Genomic DNA, 21,968 nt, shown 5'->3' with positions numbered 1-21,968 from the left:
CTCAAAAGTAAAAAGAGCAAAGGGATGCTAAAGGCAATGGGGTACTCTAGATTAGACCCTAGCACATAAAGAACACATTAGTGGAAAAAGTAAAAATCAAATAAAGCTGCAGTTTAGTTAACAGTAACGTGCCAATGTTGGTTTCTTGGTTTAGCAAATATACTACAATAATGCGCGATAACAGCATTAAGGGAAAACGGGTGTAGGATACACAGAACTCTGAATTATCTTTGCAACTTTTTGTACACCCAAAATTAACCTAAAACAAAGTTTTCTTTTTAAAGAGAGAAGACAGAAAAAGATCAACTGTGCTAATTAAAATGATACGCAGTCATCAACAGAAAAGTTTCTAATAGTAAAACACGGGAAGGAAACGGCTTCTGAAATAATTATTCTATTGCCTACTATGCGTACATTGAGCGGTCCCTGAGCTGGACTGGATCGTGCCACCGGTCAGGATCCAGGATGGAAACAAAGGGCACCCTGCTACCTGCCAGGTCCACATTTCCCAGCGTGGCACCACTGCCCTTCCAGGGTGTGCCACCTGCCCACCTGTACAGACCCATCAGCTTAGTCCAGGACCCCGCACGCGTTTACTCCGCCGCGGCCACCTGCTCCCCCCGTGCTCCCGCGGTGGTCCCCAGGCCTTTCCCGTCGCCCGCCTCCGTGCGTTTGCAGGCGTTCTCGGCCGGGGGCGCCTGGCAGTTTCATGCAGTAGGGAAGCTCCCTTTCCCGGAGGCTTTTCTCACCCCCTTTCTTCGACTTCACCATTCTCTGCCCCGGGCTTCCACAGCTGTACGGCAGGTAGGCTCACATCCCTCCTCACGCTACTCTGTGTCTGGAAACAACGGCGGCTACCGTAACTCACTGAGCCAAGACACGGTTGCGTGTGCCGGCACAGCGCCGGCCGACCCCGCCGGGCGTGTCCCCTCGGGGCCACCGTCCCCACCCTAGTCTTCCGGCTTGCCTTAAACGCCCACGCGTCCTTGCGCAAGCGGGGGGGCGGGCTCAAGTCAAGCTCGAGGCGCCCATTGGCTGTGCTGTGTCGAGGGAGGTGGGGCGAGGCCTCCGTGTGACGTCAGGACGCTGCGGTCAGAACGCCGAAGCCCAAGGAAGACAAGAACCGGCCGGGTCGCGAGCAGTTCTGCGGCCGTGTCGCCGTCGCCTTGGGCCGCTGCTGACGATTCTAGGGGACGAACTGCTGAGGTGGGTGTGGGGAGCGGTGGGCGGTCGGGCGGGGACGGCGTTTCCTTCCGGCCCTCCGCCCAGCGGGTCCCGAGGCCTAGGTCGGCCGTCGCACCAACGGACGCCGCGCGCGAGCGACGACAGGGTGTGGCGGGCCCGGGAGGCCACTGCGCTTGCGCACCCTGGCGCTTGCGCGGTCGGCCTCGGCTCCCCGCCCCCGCCCTCGGAATTTCTGGGCCCCGAGCGCCCCCCTCCCTCAATCCCATTGACCGGGAGGTTCCACCGGGAGGATGGCGTTGCCCCGGACGACGCGCGGTCCCGGCACCTTCCCCCCACTCCCCCCCCGGAGACGCGGTGCGCACGCGCGGCACGGCCGGGGCAGTGGCTCTGGAGCCGGTCGCCCGGATCTGGACGGGCTCTTTCTTCACCTGACGCCTTAGCCCCCTCCGGGCCTGCGGGATGGCCAGGTGCCCCTCGTGGCCGGTGCCGGTCAGACCAGCCCAGGACCCTCCGAGCCTCCCTCCCCCACCCCAGGCCTTACTCCCACCCTCCTTTCTGTCTCGGGCCTCCCTCATTCGCTGTGCCCGCTCACTGTCCCCACTCATCACCTCCTGCCCCTCCCCCCGCCCCCCAATCTCTTTCCTCTTTCAGATTTTTCTTAGGGCTTCTTCCAACTCCAGATTGCTGTTCCTGTCCCCTCCCTTCTTGTGGGACTGTCGGGTTCTCCAGCGGAGACTCGCCTTTGAGCCCCCTATACTTCTCAGCCCCTCGAGTTTTGCCCCCAAGGCACCCCCTTCACTTTCTTGCAGTCTTTTCTACCCCAGTCTTAGTTTCCTGAAGACGTTTTGGACGTTTTCAGGCATCTCCAAAGCTTTCTCTCTAGACCGCAACAGGGGATCGCCTCTTTTGGCCGCTGCTAGGAACCGCTTATATAGGCTTGTCCTCTGACCTTGGGGACTTCTCTAACTTCAGGCTCCCTGAAAGCTTTCTGAGAACACATTCCTTCATTTTAGCGCCCCCCCCCCCCCCAACATCGTGGGCACCCTCCACTTCTCCCTGTCTCTTGGAGTAACTTCCAGATATTTTTCTCTCAGATATTTTTTTTCTATCTGTTCTCTGGAGTTCTCTCTAGGTTCCCATAGATGCTTCCCTGTTTGCAGCCTGAAGAGTTAGGTAGACTTTGTTTTTCCAAGCATCCTTTTTCTTCTGCTGCTTCTCAGAAGCTGTCTTCCTCTCTGGATTTCTTTTCAGCCCTTACCTGAGGCCCCCCACCCCGCCCGCTGGACCTTTCTTCCGTCTCAGGGTTTCCCTCGAATCTTCCCTTTTCCCATGTGGGTTTCAGGCACTCCTCTTTCCCTTTGGGAAATTCCTTTAGACTTCTCTGTTTTCAAATCCTTCATTTTCCAGCCAGAACACTGCAGGGTGGTGGAGGTCTTCCCCTCACACAGAAGCCCTTTGATTCCACACCCAGAATTCTCTCCTAACTTCTCAGACGCTCCTTTTGTGCCGGGCTCCTCGTGAGCCCGGCTCCTCCAGTCCCCCACTTTGTGACTTGTTTCTTGCGTCTTCGCAAGTCTCTCTAACTCCTCTTTTTCTCATAGACAGTGAAAAAGCAGTCTGGCTCCTGAGGTCCACCCCTTATGCCCCAAGGTCCAGATGGCGGCCAACGTGGGTGATCAACGTAGCACGGATTGGTTAGTGTGGCTGGAGGGGCGGAGGCTGGAGGGGAGGGTGAGAGGAAGCAAGAGCCAGTGTTGTCCTCAGGGACGGCAGCGCACACAGTGTGGTGGAGTGGGGATGAGGGCCTCTTCTGGCCACCAGGGTCAGGGAAGCATTGGGTTGCAGGGTGGAGAGGGTCGGGTCTTCACCTCTCTGAGCACTGTTTTAAATTCACAGTACGGTGCTTATTTCATAAAACTGCAGGAATTCATTCAGTGAGCTGTGATTAAGGGGCAGACTCCAACACCTCAAATACTTGTGTGTTTCTGCTAATACCTGGTCTTTTCCAAAACAGCGTGATCATGACTTGCTGGCTGGGGAGGTGTCAGCCAGAACTGACCAATGAAACATTTAGGCTTACTAGGCACCAGATGCTATGTTAACTTCTGTGGGTACTGGTCATCTTTTTGTCTGATTTGTAAGAACTGCTGTGTAGTAGGCACCTGTAGCGCCTTGGGTCTCTAATCTATCACAGAAAGGTGTGATGCAGAAACTAGGTGTTGGCGTATTATGATGAAAGTATATTCTGGATTAAATAAAATTTAGGCTCCAGTAGGTGGTGCGAGGGAGATCTAGGACTCAAGCCCGAGTATGTGCCTGCCTCCACCTTGCCCACCGTGCACAGGGAAAAGAGAGACGACCAGCGTCCCTTCTCTTGCAGGTCCTCTCAGTACAGCATGGTGGCCGGGGCAGGCAGAGAGAATGGCATGGAGACTCCTATGCATGAGAACCCGGAGTGGGAGAAGGCCCGCCAGGCTCTGGCCAGCATCAGCAAAGCAGGAGCTGCCGGCAGCTCCACCAAGGCCAGCAGCAACGGGCCCGTGGCCAGCGCACAAGTGAGGAGGCACACAGTGCCTGGGTAGCCTGTGGGGGGATTGCTAGGGGAGGGACACGCTTGGTATTCTCTGGTATCACGAGGACAGGGTGCCCCGAAGATGTCCTGGGAGCCTTCAGGTGAGGGGAGCAAAGTGTGTTCTGCTTGGAGAGCTTAGGGCACCTCACGGTCCTCATCCCAGGGGATCCAGCCCGAAGAGGGGAATGTGTCCGGGGTCTCCGAGGTGACCCACGATCATTGGCAGAGGCCGTGGCTCTCTGGAGAGAGGCGGACCCAGTGTCGCTCCTTAGCTCTTAACCGCTGTCGTCCGGGCTCCTTTTGGGGGCCGCAGGGCCTGTGGGCTCTTGCTGCCGATGCTCATGGCGTGTGTCCCTCTCCCCAGTACGTGTCACAGGCAGAAGCCTCGGCTCTGCAGCAGCAGCAGTACTACCAGTGGTACCAGCAGTATAACTACGCCTACCCTTACAGCTACTACTACCCCATGGTGAGTGCCCGGCCCGGCGGGGCAGGTGCCGCGCTGGGGTGCGGGAGAGGTGTCGGGACGGGGCCAGGGCCAGCCGGCGGCCCGAAGACAGCAGCGACAGATTCTGGAAAATCTTCCGCTGGCGCGTTGCCCACAAGATCAAGTTCAGGGTGCCTCCTGGGACCTGCCTCCCCTGCTTCTGGCCGCTTCCGTCCCCACGCTCATTCCACCGCTGCGCAGAGACCTCCTAGGTCTTTCACGCTCGACGAGCACCTGTGCTCTGTTTTAGCTCTCTTCCCACGTTCCCGTGCCTGTCTGCGTCCTCGCCTTGCCGAGGGCTGCCCAGGTCGTGCCTCACAGAGCCCCGTCCTCTGGCAGACTTGAGTAGTTAAAGCGGTTCCACCCACCCCTGCCCCACGTCTTCCCTGGGCCTTTTTTTCTTTCATGGTGCTTACTGCTGGACACGCTACGTATTTGCCTGTGATGACTGCAACTGTTTTGAGCGCGGGCTTCATTAGAGCATGGTTTTTTATTTATTTACTCTTTTGGGGGGGGGGGGCTCTGTTGTGCTTAGAAAAGTTGGTGCTCAGTAAATATTTTCTATAACGGAATGGAATCGATCGAGGTCCCCATTTTATTTTAGTTTTCTTTAAGAGAATTGGGTGCGTTTATGCAGCGGAAAGGAAGAAATAGAAAGGGGAAGTGGGGCATCACAGATTGCGTGTGGCTCCCCAGCGGGCAGGATGACAGGGACGGCCCCGCGCCTGCGCTGACCCTTCTTTCCGTGCCTTTGCAGAGCATGTACCAGAGCTACGGCTCCCCCTCCCAGTACGGCGTGGCCAGCTCCTATGGCTCCGCCACCCCCCAGCAGCCATCGGCACCCCAGCACCAGGGGACTCTGAACCAGGTAATGCCCGTACCCGGCTCCTCGGAATGTTGAAGGAGGGGAATACAGTTTTTCTGAGCGGGCGAGCAGTGGGCACACCTGCATCATTTAAGCCACCCCGCCCCCTGCCTTCTCTCCTGCCGGGCAATTCCTCATCTGATAACGAGGAGGGCAAAGTGTAGCTTTTGAAAGGGAGGGTCTACGGCTTGGGCACGGCCTGGGGCCGGGTGCTGGGGCGGTGGCGGGAGCAGTCTGAAGCGTGGCGGCCCGTCTTCCCGATTTCTGCCCAGCGCGTGCACACATACCTGCACAGCCACATCCGCAGTCTGGCCTTGGCGTTTAGCGTGCAGTGGGGAGTGTGGAGGTGGTGCCGGGGAGGTGCGTGGGCCTGGCCCAGAACCCCAGCTCCCCCCTCCGGTGGTGTCGTTATGAGCCACGTGATACCTCTGCATCTCTGCCAGTCCTGTCATTTCCTCACAGAACTCCCATGAGTGTGTGTAATCACTTCTGTGCCTTGACTGGCACGCGGGATATGCTCAGACAGGAACCACCGGGTGATGCGCTGTTGGGCCAGTGCTCACATGGGGGTGGGCTGCAGGGTTTAATGCCCACTGCTGCCATTCAACAGCCGGGGGCCAGAGGAGAGCGGCTCCAGGTCTGAGCCTGAGCCTTGTCAGCTGTCTGCAGGCTCGGGACAGCGAGGTGCGGGAGGGTCATGGTACAGGGTTGAGGGCTGAGTGGTGCTGTGATCGTGCGGGGCAGCGTGAGGGCCGGCACAGAGGCCTCTGCTCCCGCCCTCAGTGCCTGCTTCCTCCGCCAGCCCCCAGTCCCCGGCATGGAAGAAAGCATGTCCTACCAGGCACCCCCTCAGCAGCTGCCGGCAGCCCAGCCCCCTCAGCCCTCCAACACCCCGCACGGGGCTCATACTCTGAACAGCGGCCCCCAGCCTGGAACAGCTCCTGCCACACAGCACAGCCAGGCGGGGCCCGCCTCCGGCCAGGCCTATGGGCCACACACCTACTCTGAGCCTGCCAAGCCCAAGAAGGGCCAACAGCTGTGGAACCGGATGAAGCGTAAGTCGGCGGTAGACTTTGGAGAGGAGAGCCCGCGGGGTCCAGAAGTAGGCGTGGGGTGCATGGGGTGCGTGGTGTGCTGGTCTGTCCTGGGCTGTTGGGCACCCCCAGGCTTTGGGTGCAGGTGACGCGGAGCTGGGCGCCTCCCGTTCCTGGGGCTGGGGCGGTCTGAGGTGTGCTGGGGTGAGGCCTAACCCCGCTTTTGCGGTCCCCACAGCAGCCCCTGGGACTGGCGGTCTCAAGTTCAACATTCAGAAACGGCCCTTTGCCGTCACCAGCCAGAGCTTCAGCTCCACCTCAGAGGGTCAGCACGGCAGCTTCGGCCCCCAGCCGAACCCGGAAAAAGCCCAGAACCACCGGTGAGGGCCGCCTCCTCGCTGCTGTCCCCGCTCCCTCGCCTCTGGTCCGCCGGTGGGCTCTGCACCCAGACTCCGTCGGCTCCTCCAGAAATGGGGTGGGGTCCTCCTTCCCTCTTGGCTGCCATGAGCGGGAAATGAGAGGGGAGAGAAGGCACTTGAACCGTGTCTGGCACGTGTCAGCTCTGCAAGCGGCAGCGATGACGGAGTCTGTCGGGCTGTGGGGTGCTGCCCGGCTGAGCCCCACATGTGCCCCTTCTCAGGGGGAGCCTGTCCGGGAAGCCCGACGATTGGCCGCAGGACATGAAGGAGTATGTGGAGCGCTGCTTCACTGCCTGCGAGTCGGAGGAGGACAAGGACCGGACCGAGAAGCTGCTCAAGGAGCTGTTGCAGGCCCGGCTGCAGGACGGCTCCGCCTACACCATCGACTGGAGCCGGGAGCCCCTGCCGGGGTTAGTCCGGGCAGGGGTGCGGCTAAGGGCGGTTCTGGGTGCCGGAGCGGAGACCCGCAGACCTGGGTCCCCGGAGCCCTGAGAATGAGCCGGGAGGTCGGACCCCGGGGTGGAAGACCAGGAGGGGAGAGCTGAGGCGCAGGCGCTGCCTGGGGATGAGATCCTGGGTGGGAGGGAGGTCCTGCGGGCTCCCGGGCGCCTGGTGCTCAGCAGCGGAGAGCACTCTCTAGACAGAGGAAGCCTGGGGTTTGCCTCCTGGTTTTGCAGTGTGTTAGCTGAGTCGCCTGGGTAAGTTCCTTTCCTGCCTGAGGTGGTGTGTCCCTGGGGTGGCCGGCAGATGCTGGGGACGGTGGGGGCACTGGGTTGGTGATGCCCTGCCCTGCTATATCCTCAGGCTGACCCGGGAGCCTGTGGCTGAGAGTCCCAAGAAGAAGCGGTGGGAGGCCCCTAGCAGCCTACATCCTCCCAGGGGGGCAGGCTCAGCGACAAGGGGCGGGGGTGCCCAGTCCCAGCGAGGGACACCGGGGGCTGGGGGTGCTGGCCGAGCCCGGGGCAGCAGCTTCGCCAAGTTTGGCAACCGCAATGTCTTCATGAAGGACAACAGCTCCTCCTCCAGCACGGACTCGCGCTCCCGTTCCTCCTCCCGGTCCCCCACCCGCCACTTCCGCAGAAGGTGCGAGGACTTGGGGATGGGGGGCGGGGCTTGGGGGGAAGCCAGCTGTTTCAGGCCTCACCTTCCTGCTGCTTCTGTGCAGTGACTCCCACTCGGATTCAGACAGTTCTTACTCAGGGAATGAGTGTCACCCTGTGGGTCGCCGGAACCCACCCCCTAAGGGCCGAGGAGGTCGGGGGGCCCACATGGATCGAGGCCGAGGCAGGGCGCAGCGTGGGAAGAGGTGAGACCTGGGGCAGGTGGCCGGGGGGCGGGGGGGGCGGCACCAAGATCCGGGTTCCTGGGAGGAAGAGGGCTGTGTTCTTGGGGAGTATCGGGTGAGGCAGCCGGTGACCTCGGCTGCGTTCACCCGTGATCTCTCTTCCCAGGCATGACCTGGCTCCCACCAAGCGCAGCCGGAAAAAGATGGCTGCGCTGGAGTGTGAGGACCCTGAGCGTGAGCTGAAGAAGCAGAAGCGGGCTGCCCGCTTCCAGCATGGACACTCCCGCCGCCTGCGCCTCGAGCCCCTGGTGCTGCACATGGGCAGCCTGGAGAGCAGCGGCGCGGACCCCGACTGGCAGGAGCTACAGATCGTGGGCACCTGCCCTGACATCACCAAGCACTACCTGCGCCTCACCTGTGCTCCTGACCCGTCCACTGTGCGCCCCGTGGCAGTAAGTGCCTGGGAGGGGCGGGTCCCCCTGCGGGGCCACCGCCGGCACAGGGGGCTGTGGGTGGCGGCAGGAGCCTGTGGCTGCGCAGGGACGTGCTCTGGAGCCTGGGTCCCGGTCACGTGGCCTCCTCGGGAGACATCCTCGGCTCTGAGCAGCCGTCTCCTGTTGAGGAGGCAGGGGGAGGGAAGCCGCCTCCCCGGCCCAGCGCTTTGGGAGACGGGTGATCGTGCCACTGTGCTCTCTGCTGGGTAGCGGCAGCGTGGCTGACCCTGCGCCCAGGGTACATGCTGATGTGGGCAGCTGGGGCTCGGGAGCTGGCAGTCTTGCCGAGTGTTTTGGGTTCCTTATTAAGTTGGTAGCGAGATGCTAAGTGGCTTTGATGTTGCACCTTTTGTCTTACACACGGAGTTTAAGAAATTGTAATGGGTGGGGCGCCTGGGTGGCTCAGTCAGTTGAGCGTCTGAATTTGGCTGGGGTCATGATCTCGCGGTTCGTGGGTTCAAGCCCCACATCGGGCTCTGGTGCTGGCACCCTGGAGCCTGCTCTGGGTTCTGTGTCCCCCTTTCTCTCCACCCCACCCCTGCTTGTGCTTTGCTTCTCTCTGTCTTTCAAAAATGAATAAACGTTAAAAAAAAAAAAAAAGTAGTAATGGGTGTTAGTTATAGCCTTGCTCACCTTGCTAAAAGCACACTGAGCCTTAATTTGGATCCCTTGCCAGGTTTTGAAAAAGTCACTGTGCATGGTCAAGTCCCACTGGAAAGAGAAACAGGACTACGCCTTTGCCTGCGAGCAGATGAAGTCGATTCGGCAGGACCTGACGGTGAGGGGGGTGCTGGGAGGGCCTCGCCGTGGTGAGTCCTGGCCTGCCCTGGCCTCACCGCTCCCCCCCGCTGTTCCAGGTGCAAGGCGTGCGGACAGAGTTCACGGTGGAGGTGTATGAGACGCACGCCCGCATCGCCTTGGAGAAGGTGAGTGGGGTGCCGGGGCCCTCTCGGGCTCTTTGGGGCTCCCTGTCCTGGCCTCACTCTCCTTCTCGTTCTCCGTGCCCGGGGCTCCAGGGCGATCACGAGGAGTTCAACCAGTGCCAGACGCAGCTCAAGTCGCTGTACGCCGAGAACCTACCCGGCAACGTGGGCGAGTTCACTGCCTACCGGGTCCTCTACTACATCTTCACCAAGAACTCAGGAGGTGGGAGGCGCCGCCTACAGGTCGGGCTGGCCCCAGGCCCGCAGGGTCGGGTGCTGCTGACCCCGTTTGTCTCGGGCCCCAGACATCACGACGGAGCTGGCCTACCTGACTCGGGAACTGAAGGCAGACCCTTGCGTGGCCCACGCCTTGGCACTGAGGGCGGCCTGGGCTCTGGGCAACTACCACCGCTTCTTCCGGCTCTACTCTCACGCACCCTGCATGTCCGGGTACCTGGTGGACAAGTTTGCAGACCGGGAGCGCAGAGCTGCCCTCAAGGCGATGATCAAAACGTATGTGAAGCTGGGTTCTCTCCCTGCCCCCTCTTCTCTGCCGGCCCCGCCGCCGTCCACCCCTCCTCCCCTCTGCCCTCCGCACCCTCCTGGGCTCCTGTCCCCGGGCCTGTGGTCCTCTCTGCCCGTCTCTTCTTTCCACATATGCTCTGCTCCCCAGTCCCTCCTGCTTCCCTTCACTCAGTTCACCCTCTGCGTCTCCTGTGTCCCCCACTCTGTCTCGCTGCTCCAGGGTGCCCTCTGCACCCCTCTGAGTCTCTGTTTCTCCTGCTCACGTCACCCCGGACCCTGGTTTGTCTTCTCGCTCTGGGCTCTTGGTTTCCTTCCTCCGAGGTGTCTGTTCACCTTTGAAGGCTCTCCCGTCACTGAGCTTCCACTCGGTAGAGACAGACTAGGAAGGACAGTCCTGCTCTTGGTAGCCTCTGATCTAATGGGACGAGACCCCGTTTGTTTCTGAGCTCCTTCAAGAGTGCAGAGTGTTTAGGGAGACCGGTGTGATTCGGGGGCAAGCCAGGGCAGGGCGGTTCTCTGTTCAATAGATGTCACTGGTGCCGTGTGTGCGCGCGTGTGTTTGTGCTGGGGAACCTGTGGTCAGGGCGCGGAGATGCCTCTGGGCGACATGGGGCCAGATCAGAAGACATTTGTTGTTGTCACAACTAGGGGGTGCTGCTGGTGTCTAGTGGGTAGAGCCTCTTGTAGTGCCCAGGATGCTCCATGACGGAGAATTACCCGGCCCCAGTGTCAGTCTTGCCAGGGTTGAAAACCCTTGGTCAGAGGTTGGTAGGTGCAAGGGGCCACATCCATTAGTGTAGCCACAGGGATGGTGTGGAGATGAGGAGACACAGTCACCCTGAAATTAGGAGATGCACACATTCCGGGATCCAGTTCGGGTCCAGAAGATTTGAGGCAGAGCGGAGCCAGGGCAGAGGCCACAGAAGGAGAGACAAGGACGTGGGGCAGAGACACGGAGGCGGCAGGAAACACAGGACACGGTTGCGTACCCAGGGGTGATGGGGAGGTGGTACGTCTGGAGGCCCCGGGGGCTGTCCGTCCGTCTGCCCTCTGCAGCGGGACAGCCGTTCCCAGGGTGTCATGCGGGCAGGCTGGGCCTGGGAGCAGGGGTCCTGGCCTCTCACTGGCCGGACGCACTCTCTCACCCCTTCCTTACTCCCTGGCAGACACGTCCCTCCGTCCCAGAGCCTCCAGAACCAAGTCCTGGCAGGGCGTGTGGGAGGCCAGCTCAGATGTGGGGAGAAATAGGCTGTCTCGTGCCCCCCCGTGGCTATCAAGGGTCACCATGTGGCATGGGCGTGAGGCATCTGTCCTCTCTGCCGCTTAACTCCCTGTGCGATTTGGAGCTCCGGGTTCGTTCGTGTGTGTTTGTAAAGGGTAGGGGTGACACGGTTTCTGGGAGCGAGCTCAGCCTGTTCACAGCCGTTTTCTGGAACATGCCAAGTCTCTTGTGTGCAAGTGACTGTTGCCAGTGTGCAAGGGTGTAGTGGGGGTTGACCCTGTGCCCAGGGTTCCCGAGGCACTTAGACCCAAGCAGGGCGGGTTCCCCAGAATAGCTGCCAGACCTGCAACCCGTGCCCATGCCCGTGCCCTCGGGTCACTCCCTCTGCCTGGCCCCTGCCCTTGGGCCAAAGTGGGCCCTCTTCTGAGGGCCTGCTCAGGCCCTTGAGCAGCGGAGGAGCCAGCTGGGCCCTTCCCTCCCATCCCCTCTCCTGGGTCCCCCCGTACAGGTAAGTGAGGGTGAAGGGGGGCACAACTGGGGCTGGGGCCACCACCCCTGCCCCGGGCCCCCCCAAGCCCCTGGAGGTGGGGAGGTCGGGCGGGGGTGGTGGTGATGAGAGGTCAGCAGGTAATGTGCTGAGGAAGCCCTTTGGGTGCCCGAAGGGGGGGCGCCCACTCCCTGCTCGTGGGGCCCTCCCCTGCCCGCCGCCCGCCTCATCACATTCTCCTCTTGTCTCCGTAGCTTCCGCCCTGCGCTGCCAGTCTCCTACCTGCAGGCCGAGCTGGCCTTCGAGGGCGAGGCCGCCTGCCGGGCCTTCCTAGAGCCCCTGGGCCTGGCCTACACGGGCCCGGACAACGCCAGCATCGACTGCCGCCTCAGCCTGGCGCAGCTATCAGCCTTCTGAGCACCAGCGCGGATGGGGGCGGGGTGGGGGCAGGGCTGTGGCTCCCCAGCGCCGCCTTTGCCGATTCTGTTTTTGAGCCATGGACTTGGGTTGTAAATTAATTCACGGGGAGCGGGCTCCAGGAAGAGCCGTCATCCCTGTCCCCGTCTGTACAGAGATTTTTTTCTACATTTTTATTTTTTGTCTCAGAGGGATGGGACTGGGGGAGGAGGGGGTGGGACAGCGGAGGGCTGGGGGCATGGTCTGTAGGCTGCTCTGTGTCCACCTGCACCTCTACTAATGCTGTCTCAGTGTTTTCTCTCTCTCTCTCTCGAGCTTGTACTCCGGTACCGACCTGGCACCCTGGCCCATCCCACGCCGGGGGGGCCGGAAGAAGACAGGCCGCTCCGCCCGTGCCCGCCTGTGGCGGGGGCACCAGCACACCAGCCCGCCTCCTGGCCCCCGCCCGCCTCACCACAGACTCTTGTTGCCCAGCCCTCCGGGGCCTCAGTGTTTGGGGCTAGGGGAGCCGTGTAGAGACTGTGCCCCACCCTCGGCCCCCCACGCCAGAAATGCCGCCGCCAAGCCGCCGCCACGTCCACGTCGCCACTGCACACTGAGGACTCCGGAGGCCATCATCGCGGGACCTCGGCCGGGCCGCCTCGTCTGCAGTTGTATTAAGTTGTCTCCGTGTCCCTCCTCCTTCCACCCCAGTGTTTCTTCTGGTTTTTTTTTCCTTCCCTCCCTCCTCCTCCTGCTCCCCACCCTTCTTTGGTTCAGCACAGGTAAAACGGTTACCCTCCCTCCCTCCCTCCCTGCCTTCATGGATCACCAGCTCACGTCATGTTTCCTTCTCTTTTCTTTTTGTGTGTGTTTATTTAAGTTATTTTTCTTCCTCCCCTTTTTCTTTTTGGCCCTCTCCCCTCTTCTGCCATGTAACTGGAGGATGTGCAATGAGTTTGCAAACAGCTGGACTGTCAGGCTGCTTTTTTTCCAGATGTTCCTCCTCTGCCTCCCCTCCCTTCCCTCTCCCCTCCCTTCTCCTTCCTTCATTCTTTTCCTTGGATCACTGAGCACCATTTGGAAGCTTGAGAGAAACCAAAATTAAAGAGAGAGAGAGAGAGAGAGAGAGCGCACTTTGTCCCTTCCTGCGTGGACTGGGTCTTCTCCTGTTCTTTAGGGTGGAGATCTGCCTCCCCCAGAGGTCTGAGCAGAGGCGGTCACCCCAGGGGCATCTCAGCCAGGGGCTGGTAGGTATCTCCTGCCCTGCCCATGCGGCACAACCAGAGCTTCCCCAGGGGCTGGCTCCCTAGCTCCTGTCCAGGGATGTTCTTGGGCTTGGGGAGGCAGACTTGAGAACCTTGGGGCACCTTGGCCAAGGTGAGGTGGGGGTATAGCCCCCCTAGGGGCTGAACTACTCTGAGCCCCTCTGCCTCTAGCCTCTGTCTCAGCACTTGGGCCATATTTTCCAGGGAGGGGCAGGGAGGGGCACAGAGTACATGGTGCCTCAGGAGAAGCAGGCGCCTAAACCTCACCTGTGAGGGTGCCTGAAGCCCTGGAGCCGAGAACGCACGTCTCAGTGCACCGAGGGCCGCGGCTACCTCCCCAGGGCCTGCTAGCCTCAGGAGGGCCAGTGTCAGGTGCAGCGCGCCCGCGGGTACCATGAACGCGGCGCACGAGGGCGCGGCTCAGACCAGCTCTTCTTGGGCCCTGGCTACTCTCGCCTGCAGCCCAGGGTCAGTCACCATAAGAGCCACAAAATGCGTGGGGCGGGGCTGGCGAGGCCCCGCGGCCCTGGCCCCAGCGGCCTCTCCGCAGTCTGAGGGCCAGGCCCCAGGACCCCACTCTGCTTCGGTTTCCGGGAAATCTCCCGCGGACCTTCCCGGGGCAGCCTGGGCCTGCTCCTTCCCGTCCCGTGGCTCCGTGGTCCTGGCTGCGGTGGCTGGCCTCCGCCCCACTTCTAGTTCCGTCCAGTGGGGTGCTCTGTGCTCTTCCACTCGGATGCTGGCAGGGGCGGCAGCTACGCCGCCGAGCGCATCCTTTTCGCTGTGTGCGTCCTGGGCCCCGTGGGTGTCTTCGCCGACGTGGGCATCCTCGCTGTCACACGCGTCCTCGCCATCATACGCGTCCTGGGGCCCGTGGGCATCCTCGCTGTCACTCGCATCTCGGGCCCCGTGGGCATCTTCGCAGACATGGGCATCCTCACCGTCGTGCGCGTCATGGGGCCCATGGGCGTCGTCTTCGCCGACATGGGCATCCTCGCTGTCACGCGTATCCCCAGCCCCAGGGGCGTCTTCGCGGGCACGCGCATCCTCGCCATCGTGCACGTCCTGGGGCCCGTGGGCGTCTTCGCCGACTAGGGGATCCTCACCGTCGTGCGCGCCCCCGCTGTCGAGCGCGTCCAGGATGGTGGGCCCGCGACCAGCCGCCAAGCCCGAGCCGAAGACGTGGTCTGTACGCGAGGCGCGGTCCCACACTAGGCGGCCCCGGAAGCGGAAGTAGCGCACCCGGTGCTGCGGCACAGCCAGCACGCCGGGTCCCAGCGCCGCCAGCGGCTCGTCCCAGCAGAAGGCGCAGAAGGGCTCCTCGCGCACGCCCAGGAAGCGGTCGGCGTAGCCCACAGAGAAGTCGGCCGGGTCGAGGCGCGGGTCCCAGCGGATGCGCTGGATGACGGCCGCGGCCGTGCGCAGCGGCGGTTTTTTGGCCCCGGCCTCGGCCTCGCGGCTAGGCTGTGCCGAGGCCGGCGCCCCGGGGTGGGGCTGGCGGCAGCGGGCGCCGAAGCGGCAGCGGCCCTCCAGGAAGAAGCGGCAGGCCGACGGCGGCGACTCGGGCTCGGCCGCCATGGGAGCGGAGTGCGCCGAGAGCCTCTGCGGGCCGCCGCAGACCCGGCCGTGACGTCACCCGCCCCGCCCCCGCCGCCCCGGGAACGGCGCACGCTCGCTCGCGGAGCCTCCGATCCCGGGCCTGGCGGACCGTTCTCCACGGAGGTGCCCTCAGGCGGTCTGGCCCCCGCCTCCTCCGCGGACCAGCGATTCATGTGTGTGGCCCGTCCCCGCTCCAAAGGGTTTACACGCTCGGCACCGCCTCCTGGGTGCCGGCCTCCGTCAGTGCCCTCAAGGAACCGGATCCTCCTCCCTCTGCGGCCTCAGCCCAAAAGATTTACCGGTGCGACCCCGCCCCCTCTGGGGCCCCAGGGTGCCCGGCTTCGCCCTCCGCCGCGTCTGCGTGTACAGCCCCGCCTCTTCTAAGTTCTTAGAGAGTCTGGCTCCGCCCCCGCCTGGTGATTTGTATGGAGGTCCCGCCCCCTCAGGGGCCCTCGGGGAGGGGGGGTGCCCAGGTTCCACCCTTCGCCTAAGAGTTGCAAGTGTTGCCCCGACCAGCTCTGGCCACTCCCGCCTGCAGCGAGACAGCTGGACCCCGGCAGGCTGAAATTAGGTAGCCGTGACATGGGACGCCGCTGTCGCCCTCGAGCCGACACATCCGGGGCTGGGAGGGTCTCTCCTCCACCAGGACCCAGCCTCTTCCCGGACACTTACCTGTGCGGCCACTCACAGGATAAAGGGCAGCTTCCCCAGGGGGTTCACTGGAGACGCGGGACTGCGCTTGGTCCTCTGGAGCGAGTCAGGTGGCCCCCCCCCCCCCCGGGAGCGACTCAGCAGCCTCCCGGGCAGCGAGTCACTCCGGCCCGGCCGCAAGTCAGGTGCCCCACCCCCCCTCCGGAGCGAGTCAGCGGCCCCCTCCTGGAGTGAATCAGGTTGCTCCCCGGAGCAAGTCAGGCCAGGCCCTCCATCAAAATTGATGAATGAATGAGGTTGTGAAAGCCCACACGTGGGGACACCGCCCCTAAAAGGGGCACCGTCTAACCACGCCTCTCCTCTGTTAAAGGGGCCACATCTCACCAGGGCAATCATCCGACCTCGACTCCGGTCCAGTCTTTTTGGGGAATAGAGGTCGAGGTGACACACTTGGCCCTTAAAGGCGCCGGGACCCCGTCACGGACACCCCTGCTCCCCTGCCATGTTCCCTTCCTACGTGCAAAATAAACAGGCAGAACCCGGGGCAGAGACCATAGCCATTTATGTATAAAGAAGTGGGGTGCCAGATGGTAAAAGCATCAGGAACAGGGGTGCCTACAGGCCGATGACGTCGTCCCTCTCGAGGTCCGCGTTGGGGTGGCAGCGGGCCGTGGGGTGCTGTGCCCCGGAGCTGGGGTCCAAGTCGGGCTTGGCGGCAGCGGCCCCCGGGCGCTCCGCGTCCATGACGCCCAGCACCGCGTCCAGCATGGAGGGGCCTAAATCCAGGTGGAAGGACAGCAGCGGGTCGGCGGGCGCGGGCGTGCGGAGGACCGGCGGCGGGGGCTGCGGCACCGCGGGCGGCGGCGCGGAGCGCGGGGCCCCGGCGGGCGGCGCTCGGGGCTCGGGCGGCGGCCCGCCGCCGTGACGGCTCAGGAACGAAGTGTCCCCGAAGGCGTCACCACCGCGCCCCACGTGCAGCGTGTGCCGGAAGTCGCCGAGCGGCGCGGAGATGGAGAGTGCGCCGCGCTCCGGCCGCTTCTTGGGCTGCGCGGGGCCCAGCTGCTTCAGCACCGGCATCTGCGGGGTAGGGCCGGGTCAGCGCTGCCTCCTCCGGGAGCGAGTGAGCGAGCGAGGCCGCGTTCCCACCCTGGGCCTAAGGCAGCGAGCGGTTCAAAGGAGGGATTACTTCCATTTGACAGGTGGGGAAACAGCGGCTCCCGGAGGCCCGAGGTCGCAGACCCCAATGGAGGTTGGCCCGCAACCACCACGCCATGCTGATTCCACTAATTACTAATATTCGAGTCTCCCTACAGGCCAGGCAACAGTGCTTCACCGACTCTTCCGAGTGTTTCCTAAACTTGACGGAGAAACTCCGGCTTCTGCCCGACAGAGATTCCCAGGCCCCTTCCCTGAAGGCGGGATGTCTTTGTCCATGGAGGGGAGGGACGCAGGCACAGTGCCTGGGACCCACCACACTTGGAGAGGCCTAAGAGAATGTTAAAATGTTTTAATCTATTTTAAAACGTGTGGGAAAGATTTGCCTTTACACCAACACAGCTATAAAATATAAATTAATATATGTCCTCGAGACCTTTGCCTAGGGCACAAGCAAGTCCCAATGCAGGCCTGCCTGGAAACTCAAATTCAGGTCTAAGGTGGGCCTGGGAATCTGTATACTTGCACAGCATTTTATCATGAGTATTTGAGTCCGAAAGAGACAATATAATGTCTTGCTTTTTGCAAATTTCTCTAAAAATGAGCAAGAACAGCACAAATTTGAAGCTGGCTGCTTGTGCACTACAGGAATAGCTGTGTTACTACCTCGTGGCTTCCCTGGGCTGTATGGTACCTGGAAATGCCTGCCAACCTTTGCCCACATCCTGGAACCTGGCTGTTTTTATGGAACTTTTGGGAGGGGCTTTGATGACCTTGTACTTTTGTTTTAACAGTCACTGTTATCATCATCATCATCATAATAAAAAATCACCTTTCTGTTTGAATTGAAGCACCACCCTTTGCCAGCTGTATGAGTGGGATAAATTATGTGATTTCTCTATGTCTGTTTCCTCTCTATAAAATGGATAAGGGGTGCCTGGGTGGCTCAGTCGGTTAAGCGTCCGACTTCAGCTCAGGTCATGATCTCACAGTTCGTGAGTTTGAGCCCCGCATCAGTCTCTGTGCTGACAGCTCAGAGCCTGGAGCCTGCTTCAAATTCTATGTCTCCCTCTCTCTCTGCTCCTCCCCCGCTCATGCTCTGTCTGTCTCTCCTTCAAAAATAAATAAAAAACATTAAAAAAAATGGATAAAATAACACCACCTTCCTTGAAGGGCATGTAGAAAACTCTCAATTAAAGAAAACTGTATTTGTAATAGTGCCAGCCAATTGGTGGTGCCAGTTGTTGGGGGTGGGGGGAGGAGGATGTGTCCCCAAATAACTAGAACACAGTTTAGATTTGATAAAACCCTATGAAGAAGGTAAAGCAGTCAGCACTATTCTGTCAGTAACTAGCACTCTGGGAAACATCACTGATAATGCAGAGAAAAATTAAAGCTAAAAGGATTTAAAATAACCATGGCTGGATGTGTTCTGAGGATTGTCCTTTACCCCACCCCAACACACACGCACGTGCACACACACACACACACACACACACACTTTACGTTTATTTCCCTGGAAAAACCAGTCTTGATTTTATCACCTCTGTAGTGTTTCTCAAACTCCTCTGACCTCACCTAGATGAGTAAATATATTCTAATTATAACCTGGCACGTAATGGCCTTTCCTCCCCACCACTCCCCCAATAAAAGGGAACAAACATTGGATGAAACAAGACTTACAAGCTAAGGCACTCAGATGTTTTCAATCCTAATCTATTTTATTTGTTTTAAACGCTGACTTTTTCTCATTAATGAATTTCAATCCACAGTGTAAAATAAAAAGAATCTGCTCCCAGAGCTAGTAGGTGCCCCTCATTACTGTGGAGTGAGCTGCAGGTGAAAAGAACACCGAATGGGGGTGCCTGGGTGGCTCCGTCGGTTGAGCGTCTGACTCCGGCTCGGGTCATGATCTCGAGGTCGGTGGGTTCAAGCCCTGTGTCGGGCTCTGAGCTGACAGTTCGGAGCTTGGGGCCTGCTTCAGATTCTCTGTCTCCCTCTCTTTCTGCCTCTCTCCCACTCAGGCTCTCTGTCTCTGTCTCAAAAATTAAATTAAAAAAAAAAAAAAAAGATCACAGCTCAGCCAACCGCCCAGGTTTCGGTCTGGCTGTGTGGTGTGTGTGGCCTTGGGCAGGTTACTTAACCTTTCTGACCTCATTTCCTCCTCAAAAAAAAAAAAAAAAAGGAACCTAGGGACATAGGGTGTTCCCATAACATGTCATAGTCCCTTTGCAAGAACTGGTGAGATGTTGCCAATAAAGTCTGTGCACAGGACCCAACACACACAGCCAAAGCAGAACTTCAGTAAACGTTCAGTGGCCACCTTAGATCATTCTCCCAGGTCCCAGAGAAGGACACACCCACAGAGGGAAAGAGACTTGCCCAAGGTCACAAAGCCAGCTCTGTGGGACTCCGGAGCCCAGACTTACCACTTCCACTGCCTGCTGCCTCTTGAACTGAGCCCTCCCTGGGCAGCTCTCAGCCGCTGGCTCTTCGCCCTGCCCACGCCCTGGCTTGTCCCTCATGCCACCCTTCTGTGGCTCTCCCAGGCCATGTTACCACCATTTTCCCAGTGCCTGGCCAAACACACCTTTCCGTGGGACCCTGAACTACCTTCCTCAACCTTAAATCTCAGTTTACTCCACTGAAAAATGGGAGTCGGAAAGCCTGTTTGCTAGGCGTACTTGAAAACTATATTCATGATGCTGATATTGTATTTCCTAAGCCCTTATTCTGGGCCAGGTGGGGGCCTAAATGGTTTACTCAAATAAACAAACTCATTCAATCCTCAGAACAACCCAGTGAGGGGGGGAGACCCTTATTTTACAGATGTGCTGGCTGAGGCACAGAGAGAGGGACTAACTTGCCCGGAGTCACAGGGCAACAAATGTGGGGGTCCCGGTTTGGACACCAGGCAGAGTCTAAACTTGAGGGTCTAAAGATGGCCACCCTGTTGCCCACAGACCCCTTTGGATGGGGCGGGTGGGTGTGTTATCCCCATGGAAAAAAAACAACGTCCGGAGATGCTCTAAAGTCCCGGGATTTCCTGCACCCTCGACCATATCTGTTTGCCTTGCTTTTTTTTTTTTTTTTTTTTTTTTTTCCATTCCAGACTGAGCGCAATGAATTAGAAATCGTTTTCGAGCGCGGCCTCTTGGTGCTAGCTCTAAGGGCCTCGGGTAAGTGGCTCCAGCCTCGGTGTCCTCTTAAATAGAAGGCTCTAGTCTCCCTCTAGCAGAGCTGAGTGCTCGACACAATGAGATCATGCTCGGAAAAACTCCGTCAGCCGGCCAAGGCTCGTACAGAGCGCTGTTGTTTGGCGGAGTGCTGGCGCAAGGGTGGGAGCCCGGGGACTCTGGCCCCGAGACTCGGCTGGGCCGCCCTCCTCCCGCCTCCCTGCGCCCCTGCAGGCCCGCAGCTGCAGCGGCAGGAGAGGAGGGCACAGCTGGTTCACCTCCGTCCCCTCCAGCCCCGGCCCCGCCAAGACGGAAATAACCGCCCGCTCCAGACCCGGCCCGACCGGTTCTCGGCTCTGGGGGAGAGGTGGCCAGGCGGGTGGGGCCGAGGCGGGGCCGGGTCCGCGGGTGGGAGACACCTCCCCCCCCCCCCCCCCCCCCCCCGCCGTGGGCTCGCCGCGCTTGCTGGGGCCACGTGGCTGCCGCCCGCGGTCCCTTCGCGCGTCTTGTCCCGCGTGCCCCCCGGACCTGAGCAGGGGCCCCGGGACCCCGGCTCCCCGCTGCCCCTTACCTCGTGGCCCTCGCGGAGTGGGGCAGGCGCGCTCTCGGGCTCCGACTGGGACGCCCCTCTCCTTGGTTCGGAGCCCGCCTCTGCCTCCGAGTCCCAAGTCCGCGCCTTCTTCCTTTTTCCTCCGGGCGGATCACACCTGGCAAAGTGTCATGCGGGACCTGGAGGGGGGGGTCCAGGACCCAGGCGTCCTCCTCCTCAGGACCCCTCCTCTCTCAGGTTCCAGGGGTCCTGCCTCCTACCTCTCTTACTCCTCAGACCCAGGAGTCCCAGGTCCCAACCCCCCACCCCCCTCCCTCGGACCCTGGGGTCCAGGCCGCCGACCCTCCCTGCCTCAGACCCAAGGAGTCCGGGCCCCCACCCCTGGCAGGCCCTGGCCTCGAGTCCCTTCTTACCTGCACCGGGGACCGAAGTGTCAGCCCCTCTCGGGGGGCCATGGTAGGAGCCCAAACGGGCCGCGAAGTCACTGCCCAGTCCAGCCCAGTCCCTCTGGGGCAGAGAGGGTTAAGGCCCAGGCCCCTCCCCGCCTTCCTTATCCCCCAAAAGTTTTGCCTCTAGGATTTAAAGGACTAGAAAGCAGTGGTGGAAAAGCAGAGGCCTCCGGGCTGAGTGTGGGGGCGGGCCTGGGCCGGACCGGGTGCGCACAGAGGACACGCAGAAGGGGTGGGGGGATGGACAGGGCGCGCCCCCCCTCCCAGCCCAGCCCCTCCTCCTGCCCAGCTTGGAATTTCCTGAAACTGGGGAAGTCTGGCTGTTTAGAAGAGTAATTTCTTCCAGATTGCAGCTGTTGGAGGAGTGTCTGTGGTGTGTGTGTGTGTGTGTGTGTGTGTGTAGAGGGAGGGCAGGCGAGAGGGAGGGAGAGGGAAAGAGAATGTGAGAATGAAACACACAAGGTCCCTGAGTCCGCAGGAGCAGCTCTGACTCTGCTTTGGAGAGTTTCCTGGGCGAATGTCCCTGCCTGACACTGCTCATGGAAAGATCATTCCATGACTCTGAGCATTTGCACCTTTTAGTGACAAGAGGAGTCTCAGATTTGAATGTTGGGAAGATCCCCCCCCTCCCCCGCTCCCAGGAGGCACGAGGGAGGGTCTTCCCAGGAGAGTGGAGTCCCCAGAGAGGAGGCTGGTTGGGAGGAGGCCCAGGGAGGAGGCTGTCTTAGTTGTGAGGAGGGGGGGGGGGGGGTGGCTGGTGAAGAGAGTCAATCTCACAGGTAACAAGGAAGTGAAGCTTGAACAAAGCCTCCAAGGAGGGGCGGGTTGTAGAGCTGAGGAGAAGAGGAAGAACACTCAGAGCAGGCTGGGAGTCCAGGTGAGCAGAGGAGGACCACAGGCAAAAAGCACTCTCTAAAATGCAGAGATCAGCTCAAAAGCCACTGGGAGCTTAGGTTTTTGTCCTGGAGCCTGGGGTACTGAAGGGGTACCCCAGGATAGGATAGCAGGGTCGGATCCAGGTATTAGAAAGTTCCTGGAGGGTGGGCGCCGGGTGGCTCAGTCCGTTAAGCATCCCTCTTTGGCTCAGGTCATGATCTCACAGTTTGTGAGTTTGAGCCCGGCGTGTGGCTCTGTGCTGACAGCTCAGAGCCTGCTTGGGATTCTCTCTTCCTCTCTCTCTGTCTTTCCCAATTTTTATGCTCTCTCTCTCAAAATAAATAAACTTAAAAATT

At 60.5% G+C, this 21,968-nt stretch overlaps 3 protein-coding genes across 7 annotated transcripts; 1 reads left to right on the top strand and 2 right to left on the bottom strand.

Moving 5' to 3' along the window:
• The first annotated feature begins 1,073 nt into the window (after positions 1-1,073).
• LENG8 (leukocyte receptor cluster member 8) lies at positions 1,074-12,062 on the top strand. 2 transcript variants are annotated; one of them, XM_058708566.1, is made up of 16 exons: positions 1,074-1,206; positions 2,787-2,879; positions 3,566-3,740; positions 4,122-4,223; positions 4,999-5,109; positions 5,909-6,161; positions 6,379-6,520; positions 6,781-6,969; positions 7,364-7,642; positions 7,725-7,865; positions 8,011-8,296; positions 9,015-9,116; positions 9,196-9,264; positions 9,355-9,484; positions 9,567-9,774; positions 11,750-12,062. In XM_058708566.1, the coding sequence occupies exons 2-16, from the start codon at positions 2,842-2,844 to the stop codon at positions 11,910-11,912; spliced, it is 2,388 nt and encodes a 795-aa protein (XP_058564549.1). In that variant the 5' UTR covers positions 1,074-1,206; positions 2,787-2,841; the 3' UTR covers positions 11,913-12,062. The 2 variants fall into 2 exon arrangements, with proteins under 2 accessions (XP_058564549.1, XP_058564548.1); XM_058708565.1 differs by having other exon boundaries at positions 9,567-11,891.
• A 510-nt stretch (positions 12,063-12,572) lies between these two features.
• LENG9 (leukocyte receptor cluster member 9) lies at positions 12,573-15,838 on the bottom strand. Its single transcript, XM_058708569.1, has one exon. The coding sequence runs from the start codon at positions 14,732-14,734 to the stop codon at positions 13,580-13,582; it is 1,155 nt and encodes a 384-aa protein (XP_058564552.1). The 5' UTR covers positions 14,735-15,838; the 3' UTR covers positions 12,573-13,579.
• Positions 15,839-15,953: 115 nt separating this feature from the next.
• On the bottom strand, positions 15,954-21,120 carry CDC42EP5 (CDC42 effector protein 5). 4 transcript variants are annotated; one of them, XM_058708571.1, is made up of 3 exons: positions 20,701-21,120; positions 20,309-20,444; positions 15,954-16,892 (listed from the first exon to the last, which is right to left on the bottom strand). In XM_058708571.1, exon 3 carries the CDS (start codon positions 16,481-16,483, stop codon positions 16,022-16,024), a length of 462 nt encoding a protein of 153 aa, XP_058564554.1. In that variant the 5' UTR covers positions 16,484-16,892; positions 20,309-20,444; positions 20,701-21,120; the 3' UTR covers positions 15,954-16,021. The 4 variants fall into 4 exon arrangements, with proteins under 4 accessions (XP_058564554.1, XP_058564556.1, XP_058564555.1 ...); XM_058708573.1 differs by having other exon boundaries at positions 15,954-16,483; positions 20,309-20,466; positions 20,701-21,117; XM_058708572.1 differs by having other exon boundaries at positions 15,954-16,559; positions 20,701-21,117.
• Between the last annotated feature and the right edge of the window lie 848 nt (positions 21,121-21,968).

The sequence above is a fragment of the Neofelis nebulosa genome, chromosome 17 (assembly GCF_028018385.1).
Source record: "Neofelis nebulosa isolate mNeoNeb1 chromosome 17, mNeoNeb1.pri, whole genome shotgun sequence".
Classification (NCBI taxonomy): domain Eukaryota; kingdom Metazoa; phylum Chordata; class Mammalia; order Carnivora; family Felidae; genus Neofelis; species Neofelis nebulosa.
This window is presented reverse-complemented; position numbering and strand designations above follow the sequence as displayed.